Source organism: Elephas maximus, chromosome 4 (genome assembly GCF_024166365.1).
Source record: "Elephas maximus indicus isolate mEleMax1 chromosome 4, mEleMax1 primary haplotype, whole genome shotgun sequence".
Classification (NCBI taxonomy): Eukaryota; Metazoa; Chordata; class Mammalia; order Proboscidea; family Elephantidae; genus Elephas; species Elephas maximus.
This window is the reverse complement of record NC_064822.1, coordinates 9,794,297-9,814,068: the sequence shown is the minus strand read 5'-3', so window position 1 is coordinate 9,814,068 and position 19,772 is coordinate 9,794,297. Positions and strand designations below refer to the sequence as shown.

The following is a 19,772-nucleotide window of genomic DNA, read 5'->3' as shown; positions in this document are numbered from 1 at the left end:
ACACCTTTCCTGACTTTAAACCAATCAGTATCCCCTTGTTCTAGCTGAACAACTGCCTCTTGATCCATGTAAAGGTTCCTCATGAGCACAATGAAGTGTTCTGGAATTCCCGTTCTTTGCAATGTTATCCATAATTTGCTATGATCCATACAGTTGAATGCCTTTGCATAGTCAATAAAACACAGGTAAACACCCTTCTGGTATTCTCTGCTTTCAGCCAGGATCCGTCTGACATCAACAACGATATCTCTGGTTCCACATCCTCTTCTGAAACTAGCCTGAATTTCTGACAGTTCCCTGTCGATATACTGCTGCAGCCATTTCTGAATGATCTTCAGCAAAATTTATCTTGCATGTGATATTAATAATATTGTTCTACAATTTCCACATTTGGTTGGATCACCTTTCTTGGGAATAGGCATAAATATGGATCTCTTCCAGTCAGTTGGCCAGGAAGCTGTCTTCCATATTTCTTGGCATAGACGAGTGAGCACCTCCAGTGCTGCATCTGTTTGTTGAAACATCTCAATTGATATTCCACCAATTCCTGGAGCCTTGTTTTTTGCCAATGCCTTTAGAGCAGCTTGGACTTCTTCCTTCAGTACCATCAGTTCCCGATCATATGCCACCTCTTGAAGTGGTTGAACATCGACTAATTCTTTTTGGTATAATGACTCTGTGTATTCCTTCCATCTTCTTTTGATGCTTCCTGTGTCATTTAATGTTTTCCCCATAGAATCCTTCGCTATTGCAACTCAAGGCTTGAATTTTTCTTCAGTTTTTTCAGTTTGAGAAATGCCGAGCATGTTCTTCCCTTTTGGTTTTCCATTTCCAGCTCTTTGCACATGTCATTATAATACTTTACTTTGTCTTCTCAAGACACCCTTTGAAATCTTCAGTTCTTTTACTTCATCAATTCTTCCTTTTGTTTTAGCTGCTCGACATTCTAGAGCAAGTTTCAGAGTCTCCTCTGACATCCATCTTTGTCTTTTCTTTCTTTCCTGTCTTTTCAATGACCTCTTGCTTTCTTCATGTATGATATTTACTGTTAGGTTTCCCCCATGTGTCTGTCAGTTTGTCTTACTGTGGGGTTTTGCATGTTGCTGTGATGCTGGAAGCTATGCCACTGGTATACAGATACCAGCAGGGTCACCCATGGAGGACAGGTTTCAGCCGAGCTTCCAGACTAAGACAGACTAGGAAGAAGAACCTGGCAGTCTACTTCTGAAAAGTATTAGCCAGTGGAAACCTTATGAATAGCAGCCAAACCTGACAGTAAATATCATACCATATTTCTAGGTATAAGGATGATACCTTTATACATAGAGAGAGGTAGGTAGGGAGAGAGAAGGAAATAAATGTATACAAAGAAAAGCTGATGTTCTCAGAGCCATTAGATAGTGACAGAACGGAATATTTCCTTGTTCCTCTAAGTCTTAACCATTCTCTTTACTTCTCTTCAAGGAATCACTTTGGGCACACAACGAAATCTGGTGAGCTTGCTTTAGTGTAAGACTTTTAAAATTTCCTCCTAATGGCCAGTCTCATAAACCACCTCCATAAGATGACCAAATGTTCATTTCTGAAAGAAATGTCACTAGGTACACTTAGTGTAAACTTTAATAATGCCCGAGGCTTTTTTTCAGATCAAATATCCCAGGTGAGTAAGACCAATTTTTACACATTTAATTGCTTCTCAAATACCATTGCTGAGATCAACAGCCCTTTAGCTTCCTAAAGCAGAAGAAAAGGAAAAAAAAAATTCTTAAACAAGTAAAATAACACATTCTTCCATAAACCAAGGGGGGGGAAGTCTTACCCACCTTTGCAGATGTATTATTTGACAAGTTACGTCCAGGAGAGAATTTTTGTGCCTGCTTGGTAAACAGCTGGAAGGAGGAATCTCAAATGAAGGAACAGAAAATATTTGCATTCTGTTAGCACAGTTACTAGATAGTGTTCCAACCAGTCACAGGTGTCGCTGTTAGCTGCTGTCAAGTTGGCCCCCATCTCTTCCCAACCGCATGAGCAACAAAACAAAAGACTGCGTGGTCCTGCGTCATCTCCATGATTGGTTGTGGATCAGACGGTTGGGATCCATAGAGTTTTCACTAGCTGACTTTTGGACGTACATCACCAGGGTTTTCTTCCTGGTCTGCCTTAGTCTGGAAGCTCTGCTGAAACCTGCTCAGCATCATAGCAACACACAGGTCTCCATTAACAAGCTAGTGGTAGCTGTGCATGAGGCACATTGGCCAGGAGTTGAACCGAGGTCTCCTGCATGGAAGGTGAGAATTCTACCGTTGTCATGGATTGAATTGTGTCCCCCCAAAATATTTGTTGTAAATCCTAACCTCTATGCCTGTGGTTATAATTCCATTTGAGAACAGGTTGTCTTTGTTATGTTAATGATACAGGATTAGTGTAGGGCATGTCTTAGATCTATCACTTTTGAGAGCTTAAACAAGCAACGGGGAGGAGCAGAGGTGATGGGAAGAGAGATGCCAAGCAAGAAGAAAATTGCCCAGAAATGGAAGGTCAGAAGAGACTAGGACCTTCCTCCGGAGTGGACAGAAAGAGAAAGCCTTCTCCTAGAGCTGGCACCCTGAATTCAGACTTCTAGCCTCCTAGACTGTGAGGGAATAAATTTCTGTTTGTTAAAGCCATCCACTTGTGGTATTTCTGTGACAGCAGCACTAGATGTCTAAGACAATCACTGAACCACCACTGCCCCCAATCACACCATTGTTGTTGTTGTTGTTAGGTACAGTCAAGTCGGCTCCGACTCATAGCAACCCTATGCACAAGAGAATAAAACACTACCTGGTCCTTCACCATCCTCACAACTGTTGCTGTGCTTGAACCCATTGTTGCAGTCCTGCGTCAATCCATCTTGTTGAGGGTCTTCCTCTTTTTCATTGACCCTCTACAAAGCATGATGTCCTTCTCCAGGGACTGATCCCTCCTGATAACATGTCCAAAGTATGTGAGACTTAGTCTCACCATCCTTGCTTCTAAGGAGCATTCTGTTTGTACTTACTCCAAGACAGATTTGTTCGTTCTTTTGGCAGTCCATGGTATATTCAATATTCTTCACCAACACCACAATTCAAAGGCGTCAACTCTTCTTCAGTCTTCCTTATTCATTGTCCAGCTTTCACATGTGTATGAGGAGACTGAAAACACCACATGGCTTGAGTCAGGCACATCTTAGTCCTCAAGGTGACATCTTTGCTTTTCAATCCTTTTAAGAGGTCTTTTGCAGCAGATTTGCCCAATGCAATGCGTCCTTTGATTTCTTGACTGCTGTTTCCATGGGCGTTGATTATGAACCCAAGTAAAATGAAATCTTTGACAACCTCAGTCTTTTCTCTGTTCATCATGATCTTGCTTATTGATCTAGTTGTGAAGATTTTTGTTTCCTAACTTTTAACCATGCAGTATCCCCTTGTTCTGTTCAAATGACTTCCTCTTGATCCATGTACAGATTCCTCATGAGCACAATTAATTGTTCCAGAATTCCCATTCTACCCAGTGTTATCCATAATTTGTTATGATCCACACAGTTGAATGCTTTAGCATTATAAATAAAACACAGGTAAACATCTTTCTGGTATTCTGTGCTTTCAGCCACAATCCATCTGACATCAGCGGTGATATCCCCGGTTCCTTGTTCTCTTCTAAACCCGGCTTGAATTTCTGGCAGTTTCCTGTCAATATACTGGTATAGTCACTTTTGAATGATCTTCAGCAATATTTTGCTTGCATGTGACATCAATGATATTGTTCGATAATTTCTGCATTCGGTTGGATCACCTTTCTTGGGAACAGGCATAAATATGGATCTCTTGCAGTCAGTTGGCCAGGTAGCTGTCTTCCAAATTTCTTGGCATAGACAAGTGAGCACTTCCAATGCTGCATTCGATTGTTAAAACATCTCAGTTGGTATTCCGTCAATTTCCGGAGCCTTGTTTTTCACCTTCAGTGCAGCTTGGAATTCTTCCTTCAGTACCATTGGTTCCTGATCATATGTTACCTCCTGAAATGGTTGAACATCGACATATTCTTTTTGGTATAGTGACTGTGTATTCCTTCCATCTTCTTTTGATGCTTCCTGTGTTGTAGAAACCCAAAAAAAAACTAAACCCGTTGCCATCGAGTCAGGTCTGACTCATAGCGACCCTATGGGACAGAGTAGAACTGCCCCGTAGGGTTTCCTTCCCTGTAGAATCCTTCAGTATTGCAACATGAGGCTTGACTTTTTTCTTCAGTTCTTTCAGTTTGAGAAATACTGAGTGGGTTCTTCCCTTTTGGTTTTCTAGCTCCAGGTCTTTGCATATGTCATCATAATACTTTACTTTGTCTTCTCCAGCCACCCTTTGAAATCTTCTGTTCAGCTCTTTCACTTCATCATTTTTTCCTTTTGCTTTAGCTACTCAACATCCAAGAGCAAGTTTCAAAGTCTCTTCTGACATCCATTTTGGTGTTTTCTTTTTCTCCTGTCTTTTTAATGACTTCTTGCTTTCTTCATGTATGATGTACTTGATGTCATTCCACAACTTGTCTGGTCTTTGATCATTAGTGTTCAACGTGTCAAATCTATTCTTGAGATGGTCTCTAAATTCAGGTGGGATATACTTTGGCTCATGTGGACTTGTTCTAATCTTCTTCAGTTTCAACTAGAATTTACATATGAGTAATTGATGGTCTGATCTATGGTCAGCCCCTGGCCTTGTTCTGACTTATGATATTGAGCTTTTCCATCATCTCTTTCCACATATGTAGTCAATTTGATTCCAGTGTATTCCATCTGGAGAGGTCCATGTGTATAATCGCCGTTTACGTTGGAGTCTTGCAAAATTCTATCATTCCATCTCCAGCATCATTCTATCACCAAGGTCTTTTCCAACTGCCAACCCTTCTTCTATATTTCCAACTTTTGCCTTCCAATTATCAGAAATTATCAGTGCATCCTGATTGCATATTTGATCAATTTCAAACCGCAGAAGTTCATAAAAATTTTCAATTTCTTTATTTTTGACCTTAGTATTCGGTGCGTAAATTTGAATAATAGTCGCATTAACTGGTCTTCCTTGTAGGCATATGGATATTATTCTACAACTGGCAGCACTATACTTCAGGGTAGATCTTGAAATTTTCTTTTTGACCATGAATGCAACACCATTCCTCTTCAAGTTGTCATTCCTGGCATAATAGACCATATGATTGTCCAATTCAAAATGACTAATGCCAGTCCATTCAGCTCACTAATGCCTAGGATATCAATCTTTATGCATTTCATTTTTGACAATTTCCAATTTTCCCAGATTCATACTTCGTACGTTTCAGGATGTTTGCAGCTGTTTCTTCTCATTATGAGTCCTGCCACATCAGCAAATGAAGGTCCCAAAAGCTTGACTCCATCCATGTCATTAAGGCTGACTCTACTTTGCAGAGGCAGCTCTTTCCCAGTCTTATTTTGAGTGTCTTCCAACCAGAGGGGCTCATCTTCTAGCACTACATCAGACCATATTCCACTACTATTCATAAGGTTTTCACTGGCTAATTCCTTTAAGAAGTAAACTGCCAGGTCTCTCTTCCTAGTCTGTCTTAGTCTGGAAGCTCAGCTGAAACCTGTCCGCCATGGGTGATCCTGCTGGTATTTGAATACCAGGGGCATAGCTTCCAGTATCACAGCAACACGCAAGCCCTCACTGTAGGACAAACTGAGGGGCGCATTGGGGAATCACGCCGTAGGGCTGGCTATATCTACCCAGTTCCACATTGTAGATGTCGGCTACCATCCCTGATCATAGGTCCTCATCTAAGCTCAAGCCTTTGCAGTTTGCAGTTTGATCGTGTGAAAATCCAGAGGCAAAGGGCAATTAAACATCTGTAGGGAAAAACAAGGGCAATTAGACATCTGTAGGGAAAAACAAGGGCAATTAGACATCTGTAGGGAAAAACAAGGGCAATTAGACATCTGTAGGGAAAAACAAGGGCAATTAGACATCTGTAGGGAAAAACAAGGGCAACTAGACATCTGTAGGGAAAAACAAGGGCAACTAGACATCTGTAGGGAAAAACAAGGGCAATTAGACATCTGTAGGGAAAAACAAGGGCAATTAGACATCTGTAGGGAAAAACAAGGGCAATTAGACATCTGTAGGGAAAAACAAGGAAAATAAATAAAAAAATAAGAGGCTGCATCTCAACTCTGAGAGGATGCATAGTTGTTGTGATAAATTATCTCCTTCCCATGGGCCCAGATCGTCCCCAATTTCTCCATTACCCTCTGATTTCTTACTCCCTCTTTTATCCTAAGTGACCCAACAGACCTCCCAGATCTGCTGCTGAGTTCGGAAATCCTGTCTGGGCAGAGATAAGCAAGAAAGGAGGAGAATGAACAAAATGAGCAATGACCCATGAGTGTGGTCAGGGTGTATACTGCTGGGAGTAAATCAAGATTTTATTTTGGAGCTTAATAAGCTTGCATCCTAAATGTGGTCCAAGAGAGGCCTCTGCTGTTACGGAAGCGTCCTGAAGTAGGATCGGTCTTAAGTCTTGCACATCTCTCTCCTCAGGAAAAATGTTACATCATCACAAATTCCCGGAGAGACCTGTTCATATTGTCTGACAAGCGCAGATGGTTCCACAGCCCAGGAAACACATCGTGACACATCTCTATGTCCCTCTCAGGTAGCTTCCACGTTTGTTTTTTCATTTGAACTTGACAATAAGCCCATGAAGTAAACCACCAGTTGTGGTCAAGTGTTGACTCATGGTGGCCTCGTGTGTGCCAGACTAGAACTGTGCTCCTTAGGGTTTTCAATGGCTGATTTTGTAGCAGTAGATCAGCAGGCCTTTCTTCAAAGTCACCTTTAGGTGGACTAGAACCTCTAACCTTTCAGTCAGCAGCCAAGTGCGTTAAGGCAGTCATATCATGCCCACTTCAGAGCTGAGAAAACAAGGTTCATAAACATTAAATAAGTTGTTTAAACAATAGCACTGGAATAATGACCTTTTGCTCCTACCTCTCAATTCAGCACTCTTTCCAACACAATTTGCTGTCTTGTCATATGATACGTTGATTTTTTTTTTTTTTTTTTTTAAGGGGGGACAGTTCATAGAAAGAAATAGAAGTGAGAGACTAAGAGATTTCATTCTGGTTCCTAGCACAGTGCTAGACGCAGAGTAGATGTTCAATAAATATTTGTTTATCAATGTAGCTCCTAGATTTTAATTTTATTTCTTAGCCTACTGATAAGACACATACAGAGGCTGTGTTAAAAACAATAAGCACCTGCTGTTGTTGTTATTGTTTGCTATCATTGAGTAGGTTCGACTCGTGGTGACCTTACGTATAACAGAACAAAACATTGACTCGTCCTCCATCGTCTTCACGATCATTGGTATGGTTGGGTCCATTGTTGCGGCTATTGTGTCAATCCATTTCACTGAGGGTTTTCCTCGCTTTTAGCGACCCTTTACTTTACCAAACATGATGTCCTTTTCTAGCTTTGGTCTTTCCTGATGATGTGTTTTTCTGATACTTTTGGAAATTTCTAACAGTATGCATTTTAAAATAAACAAATACATTAAATGTATTAATAAACCATACTATGTGAACATCTGTTGCATATCAGGAGACAAAAACATGAATTGTGACATCATTGGTTCCTGTTTTCTAATAAATTATTTTCTTATTGGGGAAGAGAGGTCTAAGGGTCAGTAAAAGTGGAGATTGTACAAATACATTTGAGATGTTTAGGAAGTCATTGGAGATAAATGGAATCCAGAGATACAGGACCATCTTCATTAAGAGAATAAAGTTAGCAGGATTTTACAGGTAGTGGGAAATTTGGATACTATATAAAGTAAGGGGAAAAATGAGAAAAGTGTGAAAGAGGGTTGAAGCATAAAACACCCGTGGTAAAAAGACTTCAATCGGTTTGCCTGAGTAATTGGAGATCAAGAAGGATTCTCAGACTGTGTTGATTTTTGTCTCTGTATGCTTCCATGTGTATGTTTATCTGGATTTGGCACAAGGAAATGCTAGTAAAAAGCTTTCCAATTATAAGAGGAACATGCCAACTGATCATATAACAAAAATGAGGATGGTGGAAGAGGAAAGATTTTACCACTCTAATAATACAAAGTATAAACCAATGGGGAATTTTTTATTTCTGGAGAATAATATAAAATAGTGCATCAAAAATAAAATATACTGACTTATACTTACAAAACCAAAAGCTAATAAGCACCCATTAGAGCAAGGAGGAGGTAGGAAGTATGGAGTGGGTAGGCGTGGAAGGGAAAGGAGCCAGGTTAGCGACACACGATTGGTTAGCTGTGGAGTCTTTCAGCCTTACGATGGCCAAAGAAAGGAATTGTCAATCAACTTCATGGCCAGGTAGACAAACTGTTTATAATCACTAGATCTTTTAAACATGTCCTGCACGACTCTGTCCCACCCATCAGGGGAGGGAGGAGACTGTGTACTAAAATCTAATTTGTGCATTTGACTTTTAATTTCCTGAATTCTCCATGAAACTCATTTCAGTTTGGTTAAGCTGCTGAGAAAATCTAGACACTTTGCTCAGCTCTATTTTCTGCCCTCACATACCTTCTCTCAGGCCACAGCACAGAGAAGGGGCTCAACAGAAAGTTCCCCAAGGAAGAGATTTACTCTATGATTGACAGGAGGGAGGAAAAAAATAGATGCACATATTTCAAAGGGAGGAGTGGAGAATAGCATCTGTTTCATTTCTAAGAAACATTTATCCCACAGCACAACCAAAATACAGCTGGCTGGATTTACCAGGCTCTGCTGCTAACCCGGTCCCTGGAATTGGAATGTCTACATTATGGGTGGGAGGCATTTCCATTGTGTGAGATCTTCTGCAAGTCTGTGCCTGAGATGCTCCTGTCTCCTCTCCTAATCTGTAAAGTACCACCCTCTTCATCACCCCTTCCCTGAATCCAAATTCAAACTCAGAAAACTAGAAATAGGTTCTCGCAGTAGATTGCAACAGCCTACCAAAAAAAAAAAAAGGTCAGATTTATTAATTTTGTAAATACTACTTTTCTTGGCTATGCACAAACTGCTTTATAAGCACAAACTCATTAATCCTCTTAATCTTTCTTGCATTTTTGCCTCAGCAGGTAGTGAGCTGTATTGTTGGTTCAGAGTTTGGATTTCACCAATGAGTTCACATCCCTCAGTGAATTCGTGACTCTGCTGGACCACCTCAGAATCCACTTGGACACTCACCTGGGAAGAAGTTTCTTAAAGTCCCTGGAAAGTTAGACTTAGACAATATCTAGTGAGCCTTTCATACTGTGCAAAGACCAAAGCGTTAAACTAAAACATGTGCACACATACATGCTTGAACCAACCAAAGACCCTTTCTTATTTAAAGTGATTATAACCTCAAAGAGGATGGTTTGAGAAGTATGAGATCTTGGTTCTAGGCTCATGTCACTGAGTTCTCTTCATCTTTGTCACCTCTTTTCTCCAGTTCCCAATGCATTCCAGGGCCTGAGCTAATGGCCTTGATTAGCTTTCTCTCCTCTGAGACCAGTCTGTTGGTCACTAAGAATTTATTAAATACGTCTTATAGGGCAGGTACCCCCAAAATTATTGCTGCTCACCAAAACTTCCCCCACCCCCTTTCCAGGCCCATAACTACATCAAATTGCATAGCCTTCCTTACACCGAGTTCTAGCCGATGAATGAGACCAGAAGTGCTGTGTACCACCTCCAGACCTGGCCTCTGCAGCCTCTCCTGCCCCTTTCTTAGCAACCCATGAGTGGAAGATGAAGGTGCCACAAGATGAAGGATCTCTGAGTCACCACCTGAAGGAGCGCTGCCCGTGAATCAGGAACACCTGATCTGTACTTTACAAAACTTGTTTTGTGCTAAGTGGTTAAAATTGAGCTTTACTTGTAAAAGTTGCTACTATCACCTTAACTTGAAGGCTGCCTCTACCCTAAGCAATTGAGTGACTTGGTCACTCTCTTGTGGGATCAGGTACAAATCCACGAACTATCTTGCATTTTTCTAGTGTACCAAAGACTAGGAAGACAGACGTTTCTTTCTTATTTAAAATCATCATAATTCAGACTTATGCAGAGAAGTGGATTGAAATCTTGGAAAGGAGGTTGGTGTCCACGTGATTTTCTACTATTTTTACCTTTGGGATACAGTCTTAGGTTTTTCCCTCCCCTTCAATGACTAGAACTATCTTTAGGGATTCAAAATCTAGGAAAAAACCCCAGAGGAGATTTGCAATTCCCTGTGGGAGAGCACGAGGAAGATTAATGCCTCCATCGTCATGCTCTGATGAGGCATTCACAGTCCCATTAACACCGCCGACCAGGTCCCATAACACCAAAAGCTTCTTCTGGAATCTTGCTCTTGATGTGCTTGTGATCACATCAGACTTTCCCTGTGTCTGTCCACTCACCCCTGCACCATCATTCACTATGATGTGACATCAGTGAATTGTCCCAGAGCCTTCCCCACTTTCCTTGGGGCCCCCCATCTCGTCCATGGCTGTGCTTCTTGGGACAGCAGGCCTTTCATGTTATTACCGTTTACATCTTATTAAAACCTGCACTTGGGCAGTTGCCAGGTAAGAAAGGAGCTTATAAATTAACTATTAATGTTAACATGACATGACACTGATGACTCAGTAGTAGAATTCTTGCATTCCATGAGGTAGACCTGGTCCCATTCCCAGCCAACGCAACCTCGCAGAGCCACCACCCTTCTGTCAGTGGAGATTTTCATGTTGCTATGATGCTGAACAGGTTTCAGCAGAGTTTCCAGACTAAGACAGACTAGGAAGAAAGATCTGGTGATCGATTTCCAAAAACCAGCTGATGAAAACCCTATGGATCAACACAGTATGATTCCCAACCAATCATGGGAATAGTACAGATCTAGGCGGTGTTTTGTTCTTTGTACATGGGATCGCCATGAATCAGAGGCCTACTGGCCAGGAGCTAACACAACAACAACAATGTTAAAGTGGCTGACAGCCTCACATCTCATTGACAAATTCCCATACCTTTGGGGCACCTAAAGAGTCATCTAGTCTGGGCCCTTCGTTGCTCAAAGGAGAAAACTGAGGCCGACAGGTAAAGTGGCCTAAGTGTTATATAAATGAACCAAAGATGGCCTCTGCAGGTTGGTCCCCAGGTTTTTTATTTCTTCATAGCAGGGTGAACTCCATTAGCCCAAAAAGCCCACCAGTGCCAAACTCAAATTTTTACACATTCAGTTGCTTTTAACATAGCCCGTACTGATAGAGACTGGAGAAACCCCGAGAGTATGGCCCCCGGACACCCTTTCAGCTCAGTAATGAAGTCACTTCTGAGGTTCACGCTTCAGCCAAAGATTGGACAGGCCCATAAAATGAAAGGAGACTAAAGGGGCACACCAGCCCCGGGGCAAGGACTAGAAGGCAGGAGGGAACAGGAAAGCTGGTAATAGGGAACCCGAGGTTGAGAAGTGTGAGGGTTGACATGTCATGGGTTGTTAACCAATGTCATAAAACAATATGTGTACTACCTGTTTAATGAGAAACTAGTTTGTTTTGTAAAACTTCATCTAAAGTACAATAAAAACAAAATAAAGTAGTCCACATAAGCAGATTTTTACCGCTTTAGAGTCTTCCTGCTTTGCATACCCCACAAAACTGTGCCCAACATCTGCTAGCTCTAGATAAGATAAACCCCAGAGTTATAAAGGCTGCAAATTCCTGCTTCCCTTTGGCACTCTCTGACCCAGGCTCCCCACCTTCCTGCTGAGGGACATCACCTAGAAATGTAAGCTCCTTCTCCACTCTCCCCAAGAGCCCTTTGCCCTCTTCCCCTTTTGGATGCCTCCCTGTGCCACTTGCCTTTGTATGTCTTATGTTATGAGGGACTTGCCCCACATGTAAACCTGTCAAAGAGTTCCCCCAATAAACAACTTGTTTTTTGCAACACTGTCTTCTTATAGTCATATCTTTCTCCTTGGCCAGGCCCCAAATCCCTTGAACTCACTACACTAAGTCATGGTGGACACAGAAGAACTCAAAGCTTCTGCCCTTGATTCATTTCCTCTCCCCTTCTCTCTCATTGTCCATTCTTCCTAGGAGTATTTACATTTTTCCATGGAAAAAAAACCTCAGTGCATTAATTGGCCAATGGTAGGATTTGAACATCAGCAGAAGGGCCAAAGCAGCCCTTTACAATGCCACTCAAATAAAATCACACTTTTTTGTAAACCTAAACTTGAGCATAGGCTCCAGTAGCAGAAAGAAAGCAGCCATGCTCTTCCAGATCTCTTTGTGGCCAAGTGAGAACTCCAGCCCTGTCTTTGGCACCTTCATTTCCCACCTATTATCCAGGCACACTACACAGGGCACACACCATCAATATTTGATGACTTTATTCCCTTTTTATCACCCCAGTTGTTATTGAGGCTCATATTGTGGTGCTTTGAAGGGGCTGTGTAGCTCTTTTTTTTTTTTAAATGGTAATGCAAAAAAAAAAAAAATCAAACCCATTGCCATTGAGTCAGTTCTGACCCAGAGCAATGCAGCTCCAGAGAATTCTCTTCCTAAGTTTGGGAAGTCCACCAGAGTGGCATACTATAAGAGAGGGGGACCAGATTTGTTCCCTGAATATTTTAGAAAGATCAAACTCAAAAATCACATTTATGGAGCGCTTCCTATGTGCCAGCATTGAAGTACTGAAGAAAGGAGTCTAAATCATGGCTCGTGGCTTTCCAGGGATTGAGAAGGAAGAGTTAGAGAAAAAGAAATTTACTGTATATGTTAAAAAAAAAAAAAAAAGGTACATTCACTTAAATAACTTCACACCAAATCCAATTTTGGATGATTTTGTAAAGTTTTTAGCCAATTACTTTGACATCCTATAGATACATCAAGTAAACTGTTATTCTCCATGCTGACAGATATTTCAGAGCCAAAGTCTTTTTAGAAGTTTAAAAAATGTCCATTGTTTTCATGAATACAGTAGATGACAGTCCGTGATTCATATTTTCCATTATTTCATGGAGGGAAAGAGAATTCCTGTTCCTTAGTTGCTCAATGTTTGGGGACCAGAGGATATTTTTCAATCATAAAGCTACACACTTTTTTTTCTCTCTTTTTTCTCTCTTGATGAAGAAAGATGTAGCTGGTTCATCTTATCCCACAGCAAATTTTTCTGTTATACTGTGTCCTCCCACCTGCCAGAGTCTGGGAGCTTAAGGCAACCCTAGGGCCACTATGAGCTGGAATCGACTCAGCAGCAACAGGTTTTTTGGTAAAGATCTAACACAGATCATGCATTTACTTTGGCCATTCCTGGGTGGTGCAAATGGTTAAGTGCTAGACTACTAACCGAAAAGTTAGACATTCGAAACCACTGAGAAGTGCCTCGGAAGAAAGCCGTAGTGATCTACTTCCAAACTGAAGAATCAGCCTGTGGAAACCCTGTGGAGCACAGTTCTACTCTGAAGCACATGAGGTTGCTATGAGATGGCGTTGACTAATGGCAACCAGTAGACTAAAACCAGAATGATGATAAGTTCAGAATGGCTCTTTTATGAGGCCCACCCTTAGTCCTGGGGCAGCTGTCTGTTGATACTGTAAACACAAAAAGCCTGAATACAAACCTTGCATGCTACAAAGCTCAGTTTTTCTCTCAGGGAGACCTTAACTGTACAATTCTCTAAAGGACACAGGCAAAAATTGGGCTAGGAAATTTGTAACACATCTACCCCACACATCAACTGCAAAAATACCCCCTGTCCATGGTGAGGACAATCACTCAACAGACATACACCAAGGGACAACTAAGCAAACCATGGATTCATCCCACATCCACAAGTTCTTTGTAACAATGTAAGATGTCCCTGTAATGGATTGAATTTTATCTCCCCCCAAAACTGTGTTGAAGTCTAGCCCCAGGTACCTGTGAACATGACCTTGTTTGGAAATAAGATCTTTGAAGGTATTAGCAGTTAACAGAAGGTCATACCCGAGTAGGGCGGGTCCTAATTCAATCCGAGTGGTGTCCTATGAAAGAGAAGAGACATAGAGGGAAGACAGCCATGTGAAAAGGGAGTCAACCTGTAGCTGCATGCCAAGGAACACCTGGAGCAACCAGAAGCCAGGAGAGACAACAATGGATCTTCCCCTAGAACCTTCAGAGGGAACATGGACTTCTAGTCTCCAGAACTGAGACAATAAACGTCTGTTCTTTTAAGCCATCCAGCATGTGGTAAGTGAAACCTGTGAGAGCCAGAACTCGACAGGACTGCCTGGTTGTTCTGGGTATCACAGTTTGTCCACTTCCGACTCAGTGCAGTCTTTCCACTTTTCTATCACTCATTTTAGTGGAAAATATTTGAGTTTTCCTTCCCTGACAGGTTTCCATCCACCTTACACAGGTTCTGGCTTTGGCAGGTTCTACTGTGCTTTGTTACAATAGTCCTAGGAAGTGAATACACCTCCTCAACCAAATTTTTTTTTTTTAATTTCTTGCGTTTTAAGTGAAAGTTTACAAATCAAGTCAGTCTCTCATACAAAAACTAATACACACCTTGCTATGTAACCCTAGCTGCTCTCCCCCTAATGAGACAGCACACTCCTCCTCTCCACCCTGTATTCCCCATGTCCATTCAACCAACTCCTGTCCCCCTCTGCCTTCTCATCTCACCTCCAGGCAGGAGCTGCTCACAGTCTCATGTGTCTACTTGAGCCAAGAATTTCACATCAGTATCATTTTCTATTGTATATATATAAAAAATTAATCCCTGTCTGAAGAGTTGGCTTCAGGAATGGTTCCAGTCTTGGGCTAACAGAGGGTCTGGGGGCCATGACCTCTGGGGTCCCTCCAGTCTCAGTCAGACCATTAAGTCTGGCCTCTTCATCAGAATTTGAGGTCTGCATAAAAAAAAAAAAAAAAAAAAAAAATTTTTTATCCCACTGTTCTCCCAATCCACCAGAGATTTTCTGTTGTGTTCTCTGTCAGAGCAGTCATCAGTGGCAGCCAGGCACCATCTAGTTCTTCTGGTCTCAGGCTGCTGGAGCCTCTGGTTTACATGGCCCTTTCTGTCTCTTGGGCTCATACTGACCTTGTGTCTTTGGTGTTCTTCATTCTCCTTTGCTCCAGGTGAGTTGAGACCAATTGATGCATCTAAGATGGCCGCTTGCTAGCATTTAAGACCCCAGACACCACTCACCAAAGTGGGATGCAGAACATTTTCTTAACACATTTTGTTATGCCAATTGACCTAGATGTCACCTGAAACCATAGTCCCCAGAGCCCTGTCCAGGCTACTCTCACCTTCGAACCATTTGGTCATAGTCAGGAAACTTCTTAGCTTTTGTCAACCAATTGTTTTTTAGCCATATTCCCCCCATTTGTCATTCCTCCTAAAACACAAGAAGTATGAAGCATGATATTACAATGCAATCAGCATGAATTTTATTAAAGAGGTTTGGAGAAATTAGACGCTAACCGACGTCTATTGATGACACGCATAACTTAAGCCTTTTTCCTTCAGAAGAAAAACATGCAAAAATAAACAAAAAACCTCAGCGTAATTCACCAGGAAACATTACAAAATTAATGAGTTCTATTAATGCAAGAGAAAATGCTTTACACTGAGCACATACTATGGTAAGGGATAATACAATAGAATCAGCCAGAGTGTGGCATATTAAACAGTCTCAAGGTCATTGAGATTGACCTGACACTCTTCAGCCCATCATTGTAGCTACTCGTCAGCATTTGAAAGTTTAATAATTTTTTTCAGCAGAAAGCATTATCTAAATGAAATCTGCGTTGAGAATATATTAGAGTTTCTCATCAAGTCCGTTTGTCCCTGTGGCAGCCCACCTTTCTGCCTGTTAACCTTCTCTGGGAACTTAGTCAAGTGGTAAGATTTCACAGGTGTCCCAGTGCATACTTCCATTTGAACAGGAGGGTAGCTGCCAGTGCTGGGGAGCTCAGTCCAGCCCCTACTGGGGGCTCACTGCTGGGTGTTTCCTCCTCACACCCATTCAGACCTTTTGGTTCTCAGGTGGGTAGCACTGCCAGACTTTGACAGCCGGTCAGGGGGCTGTAACTCAGTGGATGAATAGTGCCCTGCAAGCCGGCTCCGGGGGGCTGAGGGGAGCTCTCCCCAGTCGGCATGGCCCTCACGCCTTGGGTCCTGGGTGGCCTCTCTGTGGAGCCTGCCCCGGAGCTCTGGATGAGCCCTGGCCAGCTTCTCACTGGCTGAGGACATCACCTCACTCTCATCCTCGTCTGGAAGCTCCATCCTCCCCGACACAGCGGACTTCTCACTGGGGCTGTTGACGTTGGTCCTGGTACCCTCCTCTCGGGCCCACACTCCTGGGTGAATAGGCACCTCCTGTTCCTCCCATCCATCATCCTCACTGATGTGACTCCGCCTTCTCTCCAGGCTCCGAGAGGCCACGCGTTCCGCAGAGTGGCCAGGGGGAGACTTCAGGCCTTGGCTCTCTGTCCTGCTGGAGGAAGTTCTGGCCACCCGCTTGGGTGCTCGCCTCCGCCGCACCCTTCTGCGCACGCTACACATCAGGTCAGCGAGGCCGAGGAGGAAGGAGAGGGTGCTGACTCCCCAGATGAAAAGCATCATAATGGACTTTTCCGTGGGCCGAGAGATGTAACAGTCCACTACGCTGGTACAAGGAGAGTGGGAGCAAGAGAACCTCTTTGGAACCATGAACCCGAAGAGGAAATAGTGCAGGGCCCCAAAAGCTGCTTCGATCAGGGTGCGAAGAAAGAGGTGGACGATATAGCCAGAGGAGAAGTCTGGGATGTCCAGGCCGCGTCCCTCCCTGGAGGGCCGTGGGTGGTGCCTCTCTGCGGTGGTCAGGTCCCAGGGGGTGGGGCCCCCTTGGCCGCCATCGGGGGGGCAGCCTCCAGCCGCGGCGTGCATGGCTCCTTTGTGGAGCACGTAGACGCTGAAGACAGCGTAAGGGAACAGGACCGACACGCTCTGAATCAGCCAGAACCGAAAGTGGGACACAGGGGAGAAGATGTCATAGCAAACGTTGGAACATCCTGGCTGCAGAGTATTGCAAACGAACCTTTCCTGCTCATCTTGGTAGATGGGGTACCCTGCCAAAATGATCACCATCATCCTCAGCAGTGTCATGAAGATAAGCCAGATCTTGCCTAGACAAGAGGGAGCAGGAATGAGTGACAGCATCACAGCCATAGGAAGATGCTTCATCCCAATGACACTTTTTAGTGTTTACTGGACTGAGAGTGGAGAAATCAACAAGCCCCAATAAAGCAAGAATTTAATTACAGCAGCATAAGCCAGTCGGCTCATGTGACAAATATTTACTGAGCGCTGAAAGTGTGTCAGACACTACACTGAACCTATTCGTCTGTGAAATGTTTTCTGGTTAGCAGATTAAAGCAAGCATTATATATTTAAAATGTTTTCATCTGACTCTGCTAATTCAGACTTTTGGTAATGTCCCCTGGACTGGACTATCTAGAAAGAATGTCTTGGTAAATAAATTGATAATGTAAATCAAATCTTACTCTTCGTAGAAGAATCAACTTTTTGAAGAATGTTAGCATATTCCTAAAACTGTATATAGCAAATACATGTTACTAATTTCAGTAAGTCTTCTTTATTTATGATAATGGTCCCTGAGATCTCTGTTTAATTATGGGGTTTTCATGTGATGTTGCTCTATTGTCCTTGAAATTGAAATGTCTTTAGGAACATTCAATTTTTCAGATGTTTCAATAATGCAGAATTCTTTTCTCCCTGTTTCAGTTAATATGAATTAATGAGGTTTGTCCTTCTTCAATTCATCATGAATAAATGAGGCCAGCCTAGAAGACCAAAATAACTTCAAAGCCCTGTTTTCAAGCCATGGGGCAACTGTTAAGGAACATGTTGAAGACACCGCAAAAAAATTGTCAATATTGTACTTTGTGATGAGATAGAGAAAATAGCACTGATAGCAGAAAACAAGGCTCTATTATAAACGAAGTCAGTTAAACTCAAAGAATAATATCATTACGTGATAAAAGCACTGACTCAAACTTTTAAGAATAAGTACGTTTTGTTTAAACTCTACAAAATAGCGAGCAAGTAAAGTATCAACCCACCACTTCTCAGGATATCTTAAGACTTTTCTCAGTCCTCTTTTTTATGACACCCACACCTCTCTGAAATTTGACTTGTCTTGAACAAACCCAGATATATTTAGTACTTTTTTGCTCAAAAAATATAGATATAAATTTAAGTTGAAATTTGGCTTAATGTGCATGAGAGAAAATACTAATCCATATAAATTAAGCTTTAAAAATAAATTCCAAAAAGATGAACAAGAAAAGAGCATAACCAAGGTATTAATTTCTCATTAGCTTTTACTGTATTGTTCCTTTTCCAGGTATTGTGAACCAGAGACTAGTTCCATATAATACCCCCCTTCCCATCTGCTTTAGTCTTCAGACATGGCCCTCAGATGTCGGGGAGCAGAGGCTGGGTGAGAGGAGTGATGCTCACACCATCAGCTCTCTGACAACTTCCTTAAATGACAAAGAGGAAGGCTGGAGTGCGCAGCCCCCTTGCCTTCAGTGACACAGGCCCTTCTTTTGGAGGTGGACCAGCCAGATGGAAATCAGGAAATAATTTCACCCTTTAGGAAGGACTCGATTCTAAAGTGGTAAAGAAAGCAAAAGTGGAATAGGAGGTTTGCAGGTTTCCAGGATACTCACCGACAATCGTCACATTGTAATTTAACGTGACGATTAGGAACCCCAGCAGGTCCAAATGTTCCATGCTTCGCCAATGTCACAAACTCCAAGCCGCCGGAGACCCAGTGTTTCCCACGGAGATGGGAGATCCTGGCAGAAGTAATTCTGTTTTAGCTACAAAAAGACTTCAGTATGAGGCTTGGAGATATGAAACGGAAGGGTTGAGTGCAGGAGGAGGAGGCCAGTTTTCCTGTCTTTGAGTTCTGAGGGCCCCCGAGCTGTTTGCCTCTGAGACAAGGCATTCCTGACAACTGCCTTGCCAGAAGACGACAGCAGGAGTCATCTCACATAGTGGGCTATTCTTACCCTCTGGGGCATTCCAAGCCTGTGGCACTGCTCAGATGTCTCCACCAGAAGAGTCAGACACTTCAGGATATAATAGAAGCAACCACTTTTAACTCAGGAAAGAAAACTTCCTCCCCCTAGCCTAGCAAACTTCTCTATCAAAAAGGTGTTTCCTCCTTGAAAACATTCTACTCAGTGGAGTAAGTCAATCACAAATGGACAAATATTTTATGATCTGACCTACATGAAATACCTAGAATAGCCACGTGTGTAGAAACAGAGCTTAGTAGTGGCTACCAGGGGCAGGAGGGAGGGGAAAGGGGCAGTCTTTGGGAAGCACTGAGTTCCCATTTATGGGGATAGAAAATGTGGCAGTGGATATTGGTGATGGCTGCACCACGTGACTGATGCAAGTGGTGTCACTGAATTGTATACGGGAAAAATGTTGAATTGGAAAACGTGTGTTGTATATATTTTACAACAACTAAAAAAATAGGTGTTCCATTCTTGAAAATATTTCCACAACCATCTTCACTTGTTGGAGAAGTCCTAAAATGTTCCTTTTGTCTTCTCTGAAGCATACCAACCATAACCCTAACCCACCAGGACCTTGCCCTTACCCTGAATTTCTTTGACATGGATGCAGCATAAGTCTGTACCCCAGACT

At 42.5% G+C, this 19,772-nt stretch overlaps 1 protein-coding gene across 2 annotated transcripts in view; it reads right to left on the bottom strand.

The window, feature by feature from the left end:
• Positions 1-15,696: 15,696 nt before the first annotated feature.
• Positions 15,697-19,772, bottom strand: part of GJD4 (gap junction protein delta 4) — a 48,870-nt gene continuing 44,794 nt past the window's right edge. For both annotated transcript variants that reach the window (XM_049885047.1, XM_049885048.1), the window contains 2 exons: positions 18,782-18,910; positions 15,697-17,212 (listed from right to left, as the gene is read on the bottom strand). In XM_049885047.1, coding sequence (XP_049741004.1) covers positions 16,062-17,212; positions 18,782-18,845 — 1,215 coding nt within the window. In that variant the 5' untranslated portion in view covers positions 18,846-18,910 and the 3' untranslated portion in view covers positions 15,697-16,061. The remainder of the gene's footprint in view (positions 17,213-18,781; positions 18,911-19,772) is intronic.